The 19736-nt window shown below is 34.4% G+C and overlaps 1 protein-coding gene and 1 long non-coding RNA gene across 2 annotated transcripts in view; one reads left to right on the top strand and one right to left on the bottom strand.

Annotated features, from left to right (window-relative positions):
* SPAG1 (sperm associated antigen 1) overlaps nucleotides 1–19736 on the top strand; it is a 56223-nt gene that overhangs the window by 12584 nt on the left and 23903 nt on the right. The window contains exons 6-10 of the mRNA XM_036876285.2: nucleotides 402–508; nucleotides 1075–1180; nucleotides 6005–6135; nucleotides 8910–9016; nucleotides 12080–12230. Coding sequence (XP_036732180.2) covers nucleotides 402–508; nucleotides 1075–1180; nucleotides 6005–6135; nucleotides 8910–9016; nucleotides 12080–12230 — 602 coding nt within the window. The remainder of the gene's footprint in view (nucleotides 1–401; nucleotides 509–1074; nucleotides 1181–6004; nucleotides 6136–8909; nucleotides 9017–12079; nucleotides 12231–19736) is intronic.
* Nucleotides 6014–8753, bottom strand: LOC130682851 (uncharacterized). The gene is made up of 3 exons (XR_008996231.1): nucleotides 8583–8753; nucleotides 6463–6569; nucleotides 6014–6120 (listed from the first exon to the last, which is right to left on the bottom strand). It is a non-coding gene; the product is annotated as an uncharacterized LOC130682851 (long non-coding RNA).

Below are 19736 nucleotides of genomic sequence, written 5' to 3'. Positions count from 1 at the left end.
ATAAACATGAACATACCAAGAATATCAAGTTACTTCAGTAGAATACTCAGAGTATCTCATCTAAACACTTTTGAACTTGTTTTTTTCATTAAATAAAAATCCACTGCACTCTTTGGTTTATAAAAGCAACCAAACATAATTAAAATAATCCAACTAAAAAAGAACACAAATTTTAAATTGAGAGAAATTTGTCACAACTTTAATTACAAAGTTCTCAACAGTTTAAGTATAATATTTAAGTCCTCATTAAGTTGCATGGCTTCTAAGAGAGAATACAGATGACTTATAATCTAAACTTAAGCATTTTTGAAGTGTGTCTCTAAATGCAGTTATACAAACACAATATCAATGATAAATTTTATTTTCTTGCTTGTGTTGTTTTTATTATTTTTTCATTCAAGATTTGACGTGGAAAAGGAATGTTCAAAAATTGATGAAGATTACAAAGAAAAAACTGGAGTAAACAAGTCACACTTGTCTAAAATTGAGACAACTATAGTAACAGCAGGTAGCTGGGGAAAATTAATAATTTACTAGTCTTTACATTTTTAAATTATGAAAAAAGTTATCAAATTAAAAAACATTCTCTTTAAATGCTGTAGATTTCCATTAAGGGTTTATGGATTTTTCTCCTAGAGTTGACCATTTCTAATAAATTCAGTTCTGTCCTTTAACTACTTAATTTTATATGAATAGTAATCACGCTACTTAAATTTAGTAAGACTTAAAAATACAAATGTATTTTTTTTCCTGTAATTCATTTGGTTTTCATTCTTTTTTTCAAATCCTTTTTCCTCCAAATCCCTCAAATTTTTTTCTTTTTGCCTCAAAACAAAAAGATGGAGCAGTTTGCTTTCATTTGAAATCCAGATACACAGAACTTTTAAAATAAAACAAAACCAATCATAAAAAAAACTAAACCCATTAAAAATTGTGAATTAAAAAAAAAGAAAATTAGGAAAACTTATTTATTTTATAATTTTCTGCTTCTGTTAAAAAGCATTTTTGGATTAAAATTTTTTTAAATTCTATTAAGTTTTATTTTTTCTTATAGCCAATAACATTCATTTCTAGGTCTAACTGAGAAGGAAAAGGATTTTCTTGCTGCGCATGAGAAGGAAAAAGGAAATGAAGCTTTCAACTCAGGAGATTACGAAGAGGCTGTGATGTATTATACTAGGTGAACAGATTTTTGCAGTGGTTTAAACTTGTCATTTAAAAAATGATAATGTTTAAGTTTAATTCTTAGAATGATATAAATAAGGTAAAAAGTCTGTGTTGGAATCACTCAAGATATTCTACTTATGATTTTTCATAAATTTACTTGCGTTTGCCTTGGGTTTTTTTCAATACTATTTTACCCTCTAAGCTCCCACCCCAGCCCCACTTTTGACAGAAATCCTAACTTTTATACTTCACAGAGAAAATAGAAGCCATCTGAATGAAACTTGACAGAAAGTCCATATATCATAGAGGTTAAGAGCTTAGGTTCTGCAGTCAGACTGCTTGGATCTAATCCTAGTATTTATGGTGCTACGTCCACCACAGAGGCTTTCCATATGCTGGGTTCTAGAGTACTCTTTTCTTATCTCATTATCTAGTTAATTCTAGGTTATCTTTCAGATCTCAGCCTGTGCCTCGCTTCTTTGGGGATGTCTTCCGTAACCTTCCAGACTAGGTTAAATCCCCAACCCCCCCAACCCTCTAATTTTTTTTATTAAGGTATCATTGATATACAATCTTACGCTGAGGTTTCACATGAGCAACATTGTGGTTACTAGATTCCCCACATTATCAAGTCCCCACCATATACCCCATTACAGCCACTGTCCATCAGCATAGTAAGATGCTGTAGAGTCACTACTTGTCTTCTCTGTGCTATACTGCCTGCCCCGTGCTCACCCCCACATTATGTGTGCTAATCATAATGCCCCTTCCCACCCCCACCCCCCAGTCCCTTTCCCTTTGGTAACTGTTAGTCCATTCTTGGGTTCTGTGAGTCTGCTGCTGTTTTGTTCCTTTAGTTGTTGCTTTGTTGGTATACTCCACAGATGAGTGAAATCATTTCATACTTGTTTTTCTCTGCCTGGCTTATTTCACTGAGCATAATACCCTCTAGCTCCATCCATGTTGTTTCAAACAGTAGGATTTGTTTTCTTCTTATGGCTGAATAATATTCCATTGTGTATATGTACCACATCTTCTTTATCCACTCTTCTACTGATGGACACTTAGGTTGCTTCCATGTCTTGACTATTGTAAATAGTGCTGCAATGAACAGGGGTGCATATGTCTTTTTGAATCTGTGATCCTATTCTTTGAGTAGATTCCTGGGAGTGGAATTTCTGGGTCAAATGGTATTTCTATTTTTAGTTTTTTGAGGAACCTTCATATTGATTTCACAATGGTTGAACTAATTTACATTCTCACTAGTAGTGTAGGAGGGTTTCCCTTTTTCCACATCCTCGCCAACATCTGTTGTTGCTTGTTGGCCATCCTAACTGGTGTGAGGTGATATTTCATTGTGATTTTAATTTGCATTTCCCTGTGATTAGCGATGTGGAGCATCTTTTTATTTGCTTGTTGGCCATTTGTATTTCTTCTTTGGAGAAGTGTCTGTTGAGGTTCTCTGCCCATTTTTTGATCTGGTTATTTGTTGTTTGGGTGCTGAGGCTTATGAGTTCTTTATATGTTTTAGAAGTTAACCCCTTATCAGAGGAGTCATTTACGAATATATTCTCCCATACTGTAGGATGCCTTGTTGTTCTGCTGAGGGTGTCCTTTGCTGTACAGAAGCTTTTCAGTTTGATGTAGTCCCACTTGTTCATTTTTTATTTTGTTTCCCCTGCCTGAGGAGATGTGTCCAGGAGAAAGTTGCTCATACTTATGTTCAAGAGATATTTCGCTTATGTTTTCTTCTAAGAGTTTTATGGTTTCGTGTCTTAGGTCTTTGATCCATTTTCAGTTTACTTTTGTGTATTGAGTTAGGCAGTAATCCAGTCTCATTCTCTTGCATATAGCTGTCCAGTTTTGCCAACACCAGCTGTTGAAGAGGCTGTCTTTTCCCCATCGTATATTCATGGCCCCTTTATCATATATTAATTGACCATATATGTATCTAGGATCTCTCTCTATTCTGTTTCATTGATTTATGGGTCTGTTCTTGTGCCAGTACCAAATTGTTTTGATTAGTGTAGCTTTGTAGTAGAGTTTGAAGTCATGGAGCATAATCCCCCCAGCTTTGTTCTTTTTCAGGATTGCTTTGGCTATTTGGGGTCTTTGTGGTTCCATATGAATTTTAGAACTATTTGTTCTAGTTCATTGAAGAATGCCATTGGTATTTTGATAGAGATTGCATTGAATCTGTAAATTGCTTTGAGCCATTTTGACAATATTAATTCTTCCTATTCATGAGCATGGGATAATTTCCATTTTTTGGTGTCTTCTTTAATTTCTCTCATGAGTGTCTTGTCTTTGTCAGAGTAAAGGTCTTTCACCTCCTTGGTTAGGTTTATTCCTAGGTATTTTATTCTTTTGGATATAATTGTAAATGGAGTTGTTTTCCTGATTTTTCTTTCTGCTAGTTTGTTGTTAGTATATAGGAATGCAACAGATTTCTGTGTATTAATTTTGTATCCTGCAACTTTGCTGAATTCAGTTACTAGTTCTAATAGTTTTTTTTTGGTGGATTCTTTAGAATTTCCTATGTATAATATCATGTCATCTGCAAATAGCAATGATTTAACTTCTTCCTTACCAATCTGGATGCCTTTTATCTCTTTGTGTTGTCTGATTGTTGTAGCTAGGACCTCCAGTACTATGTTGAATAAAAGTGGTGAGAGTGGGCATCCTTGTATTGTTCCTGACCTTTCAGGTTTTCACTATTAAGTATAATGTTGTCTGTGGGTTTGTCATATATGGCTTTATTATGTTGTGGTACATGCCTTCTATACCCATTTTGTTGAGAGTTTTTATTATGAATCGTTGTTGAATTTTGTCGGATGCTTTTTCAGCATCTATTGAGATGATCATTTAGTTCTTATCCTTCATTTTGTTAATGTGGTGTATGATATTGATTGATTTACAACTATAGTGCCATCTTTGCATCCCTGGAATAAATTCTGCTTGGTCATGATGGATGAACTTTCTGATGTATTTTTTTGATTCAGTTTGCTAAATTTTGTTGAGGATTTTTGCATGTTAACCAGGGATATTGTTCTGTAATTTTCTGTTTTTGTGGTGTCTTTGTCTGGTTTTGGTATTAAGAGTGATGCTGGCCTCATAGGATGAGTTTGGAAGTATTCTTTCCTTTTACTTTTTGGAATATTTTAAGAAGGATAGGTTTTAGCTCTTCTTTAAATGTTTGGTAGAATTTGGCTGTGAAGCCATCTGGACCAGTGATCTTGTTTTTTGGGAGTTTTTTGATTACTAATTCAATTTCATTGCTGGTAATTGGTCTGTTCAGATTTTCTGTTTCTTTCTGTGTCAATCTTGGAATGTTATATTTTTCTAGGAAGTTATCCATTTATTCTAGGTTGTCCAATTTATTGGCATATAATTTTTCTTAGTTTTCTCTAACAATTATTTGTATTTCTGTGGTATCCATTGTTATTATTACATTTTCATTTCTGGTTCTGTTTATGTGTGTACACTCTCTTTTTTTCTTGATTAGTCTGGCTGTGTATTTATCTATTTTGTTTATTTTCTCAAAGAACCAACTCCTGGTTTCATTGATTTCTTTCTGTTGTTCTATTCTTCTCTATTTTATTAATTTCTGCTCTGATCTTTATTATGTCCCTTCTTTGACTAACTTTGGGATTCATTTCTTATTTTTTCTAGTTTCTTTAGTTGTGATTTTTGCTGCTTATTGTTAGACTTTTAGACTGTATTCAGCCTTAGTAATCTTAGTAAATTGACACTTTTTCTGGCTTCCAATTTTGTCTTCTATTCTTTTGGATTTAGAAAATTCAATGCACCAATACCATTATGTTTCCTATATGTAAGAATACATTATTTCATAGCATTCCAAATAAACTTTTTAAAATAACAGCCCAGTAGGTTTTAAGTTCTTCTTTTCATTAATTTTTTTTTATATTCATACCTTTATGTAGCAAAATTCATACTCTTAAAGTCTATTCCTCAATTACTGATACTCTCCTCTGTTTCCTTCAATTAAATTTATTTGATTAAATTATGATCATTTCCTTAGAGCTAAACTACTTTTAGATTATAAACTAATTTGTGTCTTTTGACACAATAACAGCTTAATAAAGGATATAGTTGTGTTTGATTGCTCCGTTTTTTTGGACCTAGGAAATTATCCCCAAGCAGTTAAAAAAATGTGTTTGATATTTGACATTAACTAAACTGTTTTGCTTTGTTTTTAGCAAATCTATGGTGTTTAAATTACTATGCTACATATAAAGCCAAAGGCAACATTAAACATCTCAAATGGATATTTGAATATCTGTGTAAATGTTGATTTAGTATGCCTATGGAACTGTATTTTATTACTTTTGATAATGCAGTATGTATTAGTTTGCTAGGGCTGCCAGAACAAAGTACCACAGATTGAGCAGCTTATACAGCAGAAATTTATTTCTCATAGTTCTGGAGGCTGGAAGTCTGAGATCAAGGTATTGTCTGGGTTGCTTTCTCCTGAGGCCTTTCTCGTTGGCTTCCAGGTGGCCATCATTGTGTCTTCAAGTGGTCTTCTATATGTGTCAGTGTTCTAATCTCCTCTTCTTATACAGAAGCCAGTCATAATGGAGGGCCCTCCCTCAGGACCTCATTTTAACCTAATCATCTTTTTAAAGACTATCTCCAAATATAGTTACATTCTGAGGCACTTCAGAATGTAGGGGGTTGGGGTTTCAATATATGAATTTTGGTAGATGCAATTATGTCCATAACAGGCTATAATTGTTTTACTTACAACTTCAGCTGAGTTTCTCTCTTATGTTTCCCTCGGGTCTGCTGTTGCCAATAAATGTCTTTTTTATAGGAGCATATCAGTGCTTCCTACTATAGTGGCCTACAACAACCGTGCTCAAGCAGAAATCAAACTACAGAACTGGAACAGTGCTTTTCAGGATTGTGAAAAGGTCTTGGAGTTAGAACCTGGAAATGTAAAAGGTAAAAATATTCATAGAATGCTTTTAAATTTACGGTGGAATCTGTTAAAGACCATTTGTAGACACTCATTATATTTACACTAAAACTATTTCAGATAAGCTCAGATTTCTAAGTGTGAATCATTACCTTCATAAAGTTATTTTTAGCATCAAGTTAAATTTAAATTTAAGTCCCTGATTTACACTGAAGTAGCTAATAATCCCAGATAATTAAATCATCTGTATATAAGTTTTTAAAAGAAGTATTTCAACCATGCATTTGAACTGTGGAGTTTTTTTTCTTTAAAATTTTTTTATCATGATAAAATACATATAACATAAAACTTACCATCTTAATCATTTTTAAGTGTATACGGTTCAGTGGTATTCTGTATATTCATATTGTTGCATAGATATCACTTCCATCCATCTCCGGAACATTTTTCATCTTTCAAACTGAAATTATACCCATTAAACAACAACTATTTTCCCTCCCACCACCGGCTTTCAGTGACCACCATTCTACTATGTCTCTAAGATTTTACCTTCTAGGTACTTCATACAAGTAGAATCATACAATATTAATCTTTTTGGTACTAACATATTGAATGGTGTCTTTTTACCCAAAAAATACTTGATTAAAATTTCTGATATTTATTAACATAATAGAATAACTCCATACCGGAGCTCTAGAACTTTCTACCAGTGGCTTTGTCAGCATTTCCACCTATGGATGTCCACAGACATTTTAAATTAAACATGTTCAAAACCAACTACATCTTTCTACCAAAATCTGCACTCTGTCCTGATTTCCTGTCTCAGTGATGCAAGTCAGACTCCACTCTCCTTTTCTGTTTCAAGAAGGAGTCTTTCCAAGAGGGAGTGACATAAATTATAATAGACTCATTCTAGTATTTCTTTAAATATTAGTGAATTCAGATAAATATGATCACTTCCTTTTATTTCTTCATATGGAGTGTACCCTTTTGTGCCTACAAACATGGATGTGCTGAGAGGGGGATCCTGATGAATCAGCCCTGATGTCATACTGCTCCCCTTCACCAGTAAAGTCCCTCCTATGCCTGTATTTTGTCTCTGGCAGAGTATCAGTGGGTTCCAACCCTTAGGAGATTGGAAAAAGTTTTGCAAATCTATTAATAGGGTCACATCACCACTGTGCCAGGTCCTCTGCCAAGGGCTTTACATGTATTAACTCTGTTAATTTTCACAACAGCTCAGTAGAGGTGCAGATATTATTATTAGTATACTCATTTTACAGAAGAGGAAACTGAAGCATAGAAAGGTTAAGCAGCTCACCCAAGATCACACAGTTAGCAAATGGCAGAGCCAGGACTGGACAACAGACTCCAGAACCTACATTCAACCACTATGCTATTCTTCTGCTGCTAGAATGGACTTATGTTTTCTTTCTTCCTTGTGTGAGTAATTTCTTAAGCACCAGAATTTCAGTACTTAAAAAACAAATTTGACAGAGATAAATCTGGTAATGAGTATGGCCATAAAACATTAAGAAGTCTGTGTTTGCTCAAGTAAATAAGTAGCTTCCTTTAAAACTTTATTTTTTACTCAAAGGATAATTTTTCTAAATGCAATTGTTCTAATTGTTCTAAGAATTCCATCCTGTAACAGAAAAAAATTATTAGTGGAAAAATTGGTGAAATCCAAATAAAGCCTGTAGGTAGTTAATAGTATTGTACCAATGTTATTTCTTAGTTTTGGCAAATATACCATAGTTATGTAATTTGTTAGCATGGAGGAGGAGCTGGGTGAAGGTTTATGAGAACTCTATTATTTTTGCAAATTTTTTGTAAATCTAAAATTATTTCCAAAATAGTAAGTTTAAAAAAATGATGATTGTTCTATCATACTTCTTTATGGACATTCCCTTCTGAAATCTGAGTAATAATAGTAGTAGCTAAACTTGTACTTAAGTGTAGTGATACAATTTTGATTAAACTTCTGACAAAATAATTTATTCTTAAGATTTTCATGGCTCAATGTAAGACTAAAACAAAATTGGTCAAATTTATGTTTTAAAAATAGTATATTAAAATATATCAGGTATAAATTTCTCACTTTTCAGACATATGAAGTCTGATTCTTTTCAAAATAATGACTTACTACATAAAGTTATCTCATTATATAATGGATAATGATGGGAATATAAAGGCATTCATTATCATTAGCAAATAATTATCAAATTATATGTTGAAACCTATGAAAAATTGGATGCAAATCACCAAAGTGCTTAATTTCTGAACCTAGATGACTTAATCATCAGTATTTTCTTAGTTCCCTATATGAATAACTTCAGTAACATCCTGATCATTCATATTCTGTGTCAGATGCTGGTCCGTAATACATTAAATTTGAATAAAGCATTTTCTAAGTTTTCATAAAGTAGCAGAATAATACTAGTGGTAATTATAAGAAAGAACATGTTATTACCCAGTGCAGAGCTTCCCGATATTGCAATACAGTGTGGTGCCTCTGAAGAGTTGAGGTATGGAGTCTCTCAGCTCTTGGAGGGGCTGAGGGCCTGGGACTGTCTGACGACCAGGTGGCTGGAAGGCACCCAGTTCCTGGTGCAGCCTCTTCTGTTTACCTCAGCATTATAACAGTGGATATTTATCCAGCATTATAAAAGTGGATAGTTACGCTTTGCACATTTGTATCCTAAACTATTCTGTGCTACTTATATTATTCCACTTGAAAAATGTGTTACAACCATGATGCCATATGTTAAAATATATAACTTATTTTGGTAATTTTCAGCTCTTCTGCGCCGTGCCACTACCTTTAAACATCAAAACAAGCTCCAGGAAGCTATAGAAGATTTGAGTAAAGTGCTGGATGTTGAACCTGATAATGAGTTGGCCAAAGTAAGTGCAGAAAGTGACTCCTCACCTAATCCCACAGTTTGGTATTGCTGTATTTATGTTAAAATTATACCAATCTTGCTGGATAAATGATGTTGAGAAATAGGTCACACCTTTAAACTGTAGGTATATCTCAGACACCCTGAAGTGTTAACATCTATTTGAAGTGGAAGAAATCAGGCTCTTAAATTGTCCAAAACTATAAACCTACTCTTCATGGATGAATATTTATTTATTTATTATTTAGATATAAGAGTGCATGGTAAGCTTAGCATCATTAATAGCATGTGCTGCCCAACTGAAGAGACTGACTCAGATGTACATTTGGGGGATCTGTTTTAAGGCCTAAAGAGTACAGTAAATGTTGAGAACTCTAAAGAGTGTAACACTTTATCCTACTTGAAAATCAACAAGGTGACCCAGCAGAAGGTATAAGACTCCTGGGTCAGAACAAAGGACTATGTTACTCATAGTATAGCAAGCCAGTGAGCTTCAAAGTCATGTGAATTCTCCTGGGCCCCAAGTCCCATGGGGGTGGCCCAGAGTGACCCAGACAGATGTGGCACACTCAGTGGGTTTGTATCATGGCTGAGGAATCCCAAATATAGGAAACCCCGTCTCTGATAATGGGATACAAGCAATCCTGCTCACATTTGTGCTCTGGAGGAAAGCAATTTTACTGGAGAGCAAACAAACCGGCTCTCCCCTCTGAAGGGAAATACTATCTCTATTTCCTAAGGCTGTTCTCAATACAGATTCCTTAAAAAGAGTCCAGAACAAAGGTTGTTTAAAGTCTCTGCTCACAATATTCAGAAACCCATGGAGAACTCTCTTCTAACAGTACGATGGTGTGAAAGTTGTACTATTTCCACATACACCTGCTGGGGGTTACCTATCTCATTCTGAGGAGCTGCTAATATCCCCAGTCTATCTGCTGCATTTGTCAAGTCACTATTTCAGTGGATTAGGTTCAGGATCCAGCTTAGGAACACATCTTTTCCCCATAGTATTTCCTTTTTATGATGGTATATTTATTGAAAAGTTGATGTAACAATATCCCAAAAGAAAAATTTTAAACAAGGAAAACCTTTAATTTCACTACCCAACACAATTTTAGGTTTACGTATTAACTTTTAGGCCTTAGCCAATGCATTTTTATCTTAACCATATGCCAAAGTTAACACAAAATGGATCATATACCTTAATGTAAAACCTGAAATATAAACATTCTAAAATAAAACTTAGGAGAATATCTTTATGTCCTTGGATTAGACAAGTATTCCTTAGATATGACACAGGGCACCATCCATAAAAGAGAAAGGAGACAAGTTGGATATCATCAAAATCAAATACTTTTGCTCATTGGAAGACACTATCAGAGGAATAAGAAGACAAGCCACAGACTGTTTTGAATGTGGACCTTTTCCCAGGATAGCAAAATGTAGTACTTTATGCTGCACAGTGGCAGTGAGGTGCAGCTCCTGGTTGGCCACATGGTCAGGTGGGTAAACAACCAGTACATCTGCAACCATTCTGTGCCCATACAACTATTGTTTTCACTTTCAGTACAGTAGTCAATAAATTGCATAAGATATTCAACATTTTATTATAAGAAAGGCTTTTTGTTAGATGACTTTGCCCAGCTGTAAGCTAATGTAAGTGTTCTGAACATATTGAAGTTAGGCTAAGCTAAGCTATGATGTTCAGTAGGTTCAGTGTATTAAATGATTTTTCAGCTAAGGTTATTTCAAATTCATAATGGGCTTATCAGGACTAACCCCATAGTAAGTCAAGGAAGATCTATATAAAAACCTCCCAAAATTCAATGAAAAGAAAACAAACAGGCAACTAAAAAAATAAGCAAAATATTTGGTCAGACTCCTCACCAAAAGAGATACGCAAATGGAAAATAAGCACATGAAAAGATGGTCAAGGTCATTCATCACTAGGGAAATGTAAGTTAAAATCACAAGAGATACCATTGCAAACCTGTTAGAATAGGTAAAATGAAAAAGTTTGTTCATACCAAGTATTGGTGGGGATGTGGAAGAACTGAAACTCTTAGGAATATAAAATGATACCACCCTTTTGGAAAATAGGCTGGTGATTTCTTAAAAAGTTGAACATGAAATCATAAACCTACCACATGATCCAGCCATTCCACTCCTACTTATTTAAGCAAGAGAGTTGCTAGTGTATGTCCATACAAAGATTTATCTGTGACTGTTCATAATGGGTTTATTTGTAATCGCAAAAAACTAAACACAGCCTAAAATGTCCTTCAACAGGTGAATGGGTTAAGAAAACTTGTGTTACATCTGTAAATAGAATACTTTCAGCAATAAAAAGGAATGAACTGATAGATACACACAACAACGTGGATGAATTTCAAAATAATTATGCTGAGTGAAAGAAGCCAGGCAAAGAGTACATACAGTATTATTCTGTTATATATAAAATCCTATAAAATGCAAATTAACCTAACATGGTAGAAGGAACAGTGGTTGTACAGAGAGGCAAAAGGGAGATAAAACAAAGAGACAGGAAGAAACTTTGGGAAATGAGGGGTATATATTTATTTTGTGAAAGCCTATCAACTTGTGCATTTTAAGAATGTACAGTTTGTCAATTATACCTCAGTAAGGAGGAAAGGAAAATGGCTTGATATATTTTTTTCATTCTAGTTGGCATAAAATATTAACTTCTAACATTACTTCAAAATGCATATGTAGCATGATTTATATAAAACTGTGCATCTATGTGTATATATATATATATATATGTATATAAGCACACAACTGGAAGATGATCATCAGAATGTCAGTAGTGTTACCTGAGTGGCCGGATTTCAGATTTTTTTTTATACTTGTTATGCTTTAAGTTTTTCCAGTGGACATGGATGAGTATGAGCAATGAAGCTGAAAAAGAAAGAAAACAGATCACTGTAAAAAGCCTTATCATAGATATCTTTATTAACTTTTTAATATCTTCATATTCTTACCTGAAAGAATGGTTATTTTTTTATTAAAGGAAAACATTTTCCTTAACATAGTGATTATGTTGCAGAAAACCTTGGCAGAGGTTGAAAGAGATCTGAAAAATTCTGAACCTGCATCCAAGACTCAAACCAAAGCAAGAAGGATGGTTATTCAGGAAGTAGAAAACTTGGAAGATGAAGATGGAAAGGACAATGGGGGAAAAGAAAAGGGCAGTGGAGGTAAGAGTAAACCAACTTCTCTTTTTTCGGTTAAGCAAAACACTACTTTTTTATAGGATGTACTGACTCAAATTTTGTAGGTAAGTATCAAAATTCTTAGTCTACTGAAATTTTCTAACTTAATCTTCTAAATCCACAAGCAGATTTCTTCTTAATCTTTTTCTTAGTGTGGCTCATCATTTTCTTAAATACAATCTTCCACAACCACTTTTCTTCTTAACCTGGCACCTTTCTCTAGTGTTCAGTTTGTTTCCTGATTATCACCTTTAAATGCAAATATCTGTGTCTGTGTGAAGCCAGCCATTTACAAGTTAACCTTAAATCTCTCTCTTAGATGATTTTGTATATATCTACTTGGTTGCAAACAATGGTATTGGCTACAGAGGAGCTATAGGTCTAAAATGAATGCATTGTTGGAAAATTGCTCTGTGTACCTCCCCAAAAGAATTTTTTAATATGCAAAATAAATAAGTCTAATTTTACTTTTTATATAATTAAAAAAAAGAATCTAGATTAAATAAAGATTCATATTCATAATATAAAACAACAGTTACATCAGCTTAATGGGGAAGATCTGCATACTCCCTTGACAGGGGAGAAAAAGACTTTCACCCCTTCTTAAGAACCCTAGAACAATGAAGGGGAAAATATCAATTCTGGAAATCATTCAAGGTAAAAATCAACTTGTAAGTAATTTTGAGAGAGAAATATTCAACCTAAAATTTTTTTTGTAACTTTTTTTTTTACTGTAAAATATACAGCTCAAGGTAAAATATGAACAGTTCAGATAGAGTTAAGACCTTGGTTAGATATGACTTTGCAAATATTTTTTTCCCTGTCTATAGCTTTTTTTATTCTTTTAATAGTGTCTTTCACAGAATAAAGGTTTTTCATTTTGTTGGAGTCCAATTTCTCAAAAATGTTTAATGGACCTTGTTTTTGGTATTCTAAGAATACTTTGCCTAGCCCAAAGCCATGAAGATTTTCTCCTGTTTTCTTTGAGGAATTTTATAGTTTTATATTTTACATTTAGATATATATCCATTCTGAGTTAATTTTGGAATGAAGTGTAAGGATTAGATTATCTCATTTCTTTTGTATATGGATGTCCAATTGTTCCAAAACCATTTGTTGAAAATTTTCTATACCCCTTTGAATTGCCTTTGCACCTTTGTGAAAAGTCAATTTGCCATATTTATGTGGCCAATAGAATCTAATTCTGGCCTCAGTTCTTTTCCATTGGCCCATGTGTCTATCCTTTCACCAATACACACTGTGTTAATTAATGTGGCTTTATAGTAAGTCTTAAATTCAGGTGGTGTGATTCCTTCAACTTTATTTTTCTTTTTCAAAATTGACTGTTCTACTTCCATTGCCTTTCCACATAGTTTAAATTTTCTTTTAATTTTATTTTTCATGGTCCACATTCCTCCCATTTAGCTTAATATTCAGGTATGTTTCATTACATTAAATCACTAAAAAAAAAATGACATACATTTGATCACTATTCTACCGTGAGTCTCTTTGTTATATTACTGAAACTTACATTTCTACTCACTGCAAAACCACAGGGGGTTTTCCTCAATATTTCATTATAATATACAGAGTATAATAATTGGATAGCAAATATGAAATAGTTAAATCAGTTTTTCTATATGTAAAAAAAGTCATGCTGGAAATTTGACCAGAACTGCATTGGATTTATTGACCAATCTGGGGAAAAAATGACAACAGGCAGCAGGACAAGTGTTTAAATTGATGAAAGAAAGAACTGTCAACCCAAAATTCTATATTCAGCAAAAATAGCCTTCAAAAATAAAGGCAATAAACAGGAAAGGGCTAATCATTAAAAAATCAATAGTACGACTTTTGTGATTACAAATCTGAATCAGGATTGTTGTAGTGTAATATTTCCACTCAGATCTTCAAGCCAGCCGGTGCTTTAAGAGAACCATTTCTGATCCTGTCATTCATGCCCCACAATAATTACTTTTTTTATTAGGGAATATATAAAAATAAGATTCAGAGGAAAAAAATGATAGGAGAAATGTAAAATTTAAGACCAGTTAGTTCCCTTTTATCAGGAAAGCAAATCAAGATTAGCTGAAATAAATGTCTGGAAGCTTAGAGTACACCTTCTAAGATGAAATAAAATCAGTAGAACTACTTTATGCTCACCTCTACCAAGTTCCATTGTTAGATGACATGTAAAAAGAAGTTCTGGAGCCTTGGACAAGTTAGGAGAAATCCAAGTCACTTTTAGGAAAATAATGTTAATGCTCTGAGGGAGGTTATTGCATTGGAATCTTTACATATGGTTCCCCATGCTCCCACATTCCAAGAAAGAATTCTTAGTCATTATGGGATATGATCCAAGGAGTCCTTAAGCCCTTGGAAAAATGCAGCAATTAGTATTTTGTAACTTTGACTGATAATGATGCTCCCTAATGAGCTCCTCTTACGTTGGCCAAGTCCAGTTCATCCAGATTGAGGTATAACATAAACAGTGTTTTAATTTAACAGCTGACAATAATTGAGCACCTGACGTGTATCAGGTACTTGGATAAGACAATGGATAGGTTTTCTTTACCTGTCCTTCTGCAGACTCCTATGAAGAAATACCTGCCTATCTGCCAAGCTGATGAGGTATGGAAATTTAACTTCATAGGCTTTCACAGAAACTTCCTATTTGTGTTTTCCTTCCCTAGGAGAGAGTATTTAGAAGTGGCCATCAACCTGTAGCTGTCAGAGACTAGTATTTATTCTATCTCCGTACAGAGTCTGTGAGACGAAAGTAAGCATGTAGTCTCTCTTGTAGTGCTGTTGCTTATTCCCCACTTAAAAATGAAATATAAGAAAATCAAAAGTCACTTACAAACAAAAGAATAAAATAAGATATTTCTCTTGTCCTAGAATTGGCAGGATCAGAGGGTAGAAAAGTGGAGATTACAAAGAGTTAAAACAATAAACAAAAATCATGAAGATAAAGGTAAATGATTTTGATTACGTAAAAATGAAAAACCGTAAGTGAGATACCATGTAAAAATTAAAAGGCAAATGACAAACTAGGAAAAATGGCAAGGGGTTGACAACCTTATAATATGAAAAGCTTTTACAAAACAATAAGAACAAGTTAAAGAGCCCAGTACTAAAAGGAACAGAACACGTAAACAAATAAATCACCAATGAAATTAAATGATAAATAAAAATTGTATTGCTAATAAAAAATGAAAATTAAATATAGATTCTTTTTTTCTCCCACCAAACTGGCCAAGATGCAGAGGATGGGGCTAGGTATGGGGAGAGAGGAGAAAGTATGCTTTGTTGTCAAGGTTAACGTGAAATAAACAATCTTTTTTAAAAATTGAGCTCTAATTCGTATGTCATAAAATTCAGTGGATTTTAGTATATTCACAAGATTGTACAACCATTATCACTGCTTAATTTCAGTATATTTTTATCATCACAAAAAGAAATCCCATAACCATTAGCAATCACTCCAGTCTCTCCTTCCCCTGGCAACCACTAATCTACTTTCTGTCTCTATTGATTTACCAATTCTGATGTCTCATATAAATGGAATCATACAATATGTGGCCTTTTGTGTTGGGCTTTCATTTACCATAATGTTTTCAAGGTTCATACATGTTGTAGCATGTATTAGACTTTATTCCTTTTTTGTGAATAAATAATATTCCATTGCATGGATAATTCAATGTTTTCTTTATCCATTCACCAGTTGATGGACATTTGGGTTGTTTCCACTTTGTGGTTATTATGAATAATGCTTCCATAAAATTCATGTACAAATTTTCTTATGTGTGTGTATGAACATGTTTTTAATTTTCTTGGGTATATACCTACGAGTGGAATGCTGGACTATATGGTAACTCATATGTTTAACTTCTTGAGGAACTGCCAAACTGTTTTCCAAAGTGGCTATATCACTTTATATTTCCATCAGCAATATATGAAGATTCTAATTTCTCAAATTCTTGCAAACACTTGTTATGGCTTGCCTATTTTATTATAGCCATCCTACTGGTTGTGGAGCAGTAATTTCTTATGGTTTTGATTGTATTTCCCTAATGACTTACTATGTCGACCATCTTTTCATGTGTTTATTAGTTATTTGTATATCTTTTTTGGAGTGTTTATTCAAGTCCTTTCCCATTTAAAAATTAGGCTGTGATTTTACTGTTGCATTGTAAGTGTTCTTTATATATTCTGGCTACTAGACCCTTATCAAATATATGATTTGCGCATAATTTCTTCCATTCTCTGGGTTGTCTTTCCTTTCTTGATAATACCCTTTGATCCACAAAAGTTTTTAATTTTGATGAAGTGAAGTTTATCTGTTTTTCTTTTGTTGCTTGTGCCTTTTGTGTCATACCTAAAAATCTGTTGTCAAAGCCAAGGTCATGTAGATTTACCCCTATGTTTTCTTATGATTTTATAGTTTTAACTCTCATATTTAAGTCATTGATTTGTTGATTAATTGAGGTAGAAAGGAGTCCAACTTAGCTTTTCTTTTCATTAAAAAAAAAAAGGTTTTTTTGGCATGTGGAAATCCAGTTTTCCAAACACCATTGTTAAAGAGTCTACTCTTTCCTCTTTGAATGACTTAACACCCTTGTCAAAAATTAGTTGGCTATAGACATATAGGTTTATTTCTGGACTCTCAATTCTACTCCATTGGTCTGTATGTCTATATGCCAGTGGCATATTGTTTGATTACTGTAGCTTTTAGTAAGTTTAAAAACTGAAAGTATGAGTATTTTGATTTTGTTTTTCTTTTTCAAGATTGTTTTGGCTATTCTGAGCCCCTTGCAACTCCATTTGAATTTGAGGATCAGCTTTCCCCTTTCTGCAAAAAAAGATACAGAATTTTGATAGAGATTATGTTGAATCTCTAGATTGCTTTGCATAGTATTGATATCTTAATATTAAGTCTTCCTGTGCATGATCAAAAGGTACCTTCCAATTTATTTAATTTCTTTCAGCAATGTAGTTTTTAGTGTACAAGCCTTTTACCTCCTTGGTTAAATTTATTCCTAAATACTTTATTCCTTTCAATGATGGTATAAATGGAATTGTTTTTGTAATTTCCTTTTTAGATTGGTAATTTCTAGCATGTAGAAACAACTGGTTTTTGTATATTAATCTTGTATCCTGAAACTTTGCTGAATTTGCTCATTAGCTCTAGTAGTGGTATGTGTGTGTGTGTATATGTGTATGTGTGTATTCTTAGGGGAAAAATATATAGATATAGAATTCTTTGGGATTATATAATCCCAAGGAATGTACCTATATATAATCATGTCATCTGTGAATAGAGATAGTTTTACTTCTTCCTTTTCACTATGGATACCTTTTATTTATTTTTCTTGTCTAGTTTATCAGGCTGCAACTTCCAGTACAATGTTGAATAACTGCAGTGAAGATGACATCTTTGTCTTGTTTCTCATCTTCAGGAGAAACCTTTTAGTATGATGCTAGCTCTGAGTTTTTCATAAATGTACTTTGTCATGTTGAGAAATTTCACTTCTGTTCCTAGTTTTCTACATTTTCATCATGAAAAGGTATTGGATTTTGTCAAATGCCTTTTCAGTGTCAGTTATGATCATGTGATTTTCCCCTTGTTCTATTAATGGGCTGTGTTGCACAGATTGATTTTCTACTGTTGAACTACTCTTCCATTCCTGAGATAAATCTCAGTTGGTCATGGTGTATAATACTTTTAATATGCTGCTGGATTTGGTTTTGCTAGTATCTGTGGAGGATTTTTGCATCTACCAGCTAGGCAAACTATCCGACCCGAGGTGTCTGATGTCTTTGTGGTTGTTAGATCTAACGGTTCTCTTTAGTCCTTGTGCAGTTGACACTGTTGGCCATTCCTTCCTTTGATATTTGTTATTGTTGACTCCTTTCTCCCTGAAATACTCTTTTTTCTTGGTTTCTGAGGCAGTAAACTCTCCTAGTTTTTTTTTTTTGTCATTTCTGGGTACTCCCACTCTGCTGGAGATTCTTCCTCTGATCCTTTAAGTGTTAGTGTTATTGCTGGGCAGCTGTGTCTGGGAAGGTCTCTCCCTGTGCATTAGGTGAAACCTCAGTCTGGGTGGGGGAGGGTTCTTGACTCTGATCAGGAAAGAATTCTCGATCACGTTGAACAATGCCAACAAGAAAGGAATTCATTAAAGCAAGAGTAATAGTGAGTGGCAGCAGCCATGCAGGCAGTAGAGGACAAGGAAGAACAGAGGAAAGGAAAGTTCATTGAATTCCAGCTCTGCACAAGGCAAATCCCTTGCCAATTCCTGAAGCCAGGGCCACCTGGCACCTAGTATCTGCTTGAGTCTGCATGATGTGGGAACTAAGCCCCTAACCCCAGCGTTTGGGGGAGCCGTGGAGCACTGGAGAACTCAAGATTATGTTCTGAGAACTTCCCCAAATAAAAGAAAGGAGATTTTCAGGCAGGTTCTAAAGAGCACAGTTGTAGAGCTGCAGTCACGTCTGGGCGACCCAGGTGACAGGAACTTGCAAGCCCAAGTCAGAGATCTTAGTAGTCCTTTCCTACTTGTCTGAAGTAGGACAGAGAGAATAAAGAATTGTGCTTATGTCTAGAATATTGAATGAAATAGCTAACTGACAAAGATGCTTACATTGGGAAAAGAGGCCTCTTATTAATCTCCTGAGAGGCTTGGAGGAGCATAGAGACAAAATGCACTAATTTGAGTAGCGATAAGACTTTATTTAAGACAAAGTACACACTTGAAGAAAGGGGAGTTCAGGCAGCCTGAGAGGAGGTGTACTTTAAAGGCTTAGGATTCATGTCTTTTAAGGATTTTAAGAATAGGGTAAAGGGCCAAGGGAGCATAGGCTGACATGTGATCTCTCAGGATGTCTGTTTCCAGTGAGAGACATTATGTCATCATCCACAGTCAGTCCTCTAGATATTCTGTAAGATAAATTTAACACAAGGAATATCAATCCTGTTGTTCTCCAAGATAGTGGATACCCTCAAGCAGTGGGGACATAAGCTTTAGGACGGCTTGCCCTGCCTTAAGACAAGGTAGATTGTTGGCTAATCACCATAAAATGTTAGGAATCTCACCTCCTGACTCCCTGGTTTTAACGTGGAATCTTAGCCTTATAATGAAGTCCCTTCTGTTCTTGGTACACTATTTATATCCTGGCATTTTTCATCATAAGCAGGAAAAATTAATCATAATGCTTGTCCCATGTCCCTGCTTTGCCTCAGTATTTCTCAGGTATCCTTTGGAAGATCTGAGTGATCCTAATCACACCCAAATTTCAATGATCCTTTATATGCTGGCCGCTCCCACGTCACTGTCTCTAGATAGGGGCACTCCTTTGATCTGCACTTGGAGCCATCTCCTGAGCAACTCCGCTGGAATGCCCCGCAGGTAGCACAATACCGAAGGGACTCACAGGTCTTTCATGTTTGGGCCTCTGCTTACCTTTGTAGAGCCTGGCAAAGTTGTTCAG

Source organism: Manis pentadactyla, chromosome 3, assembly GCF_030020395.1.
Source record: "Manis pentadactyla isolate mManPen7 chromosome 3, mManPen7.hap1, whole genome shotgun sequence".
Taxonomy (NCBI): Eukaryota; Metazoa; Chordata; class Mammalia; order Pholidota; family Manidae; genus Manis; species Manis pentadactyla.
The sequence above is the reverse complement of the archived record's forward strand: the minus strand, read 5'-3'. Positions and strand labels throughout refer to the sequence as shown.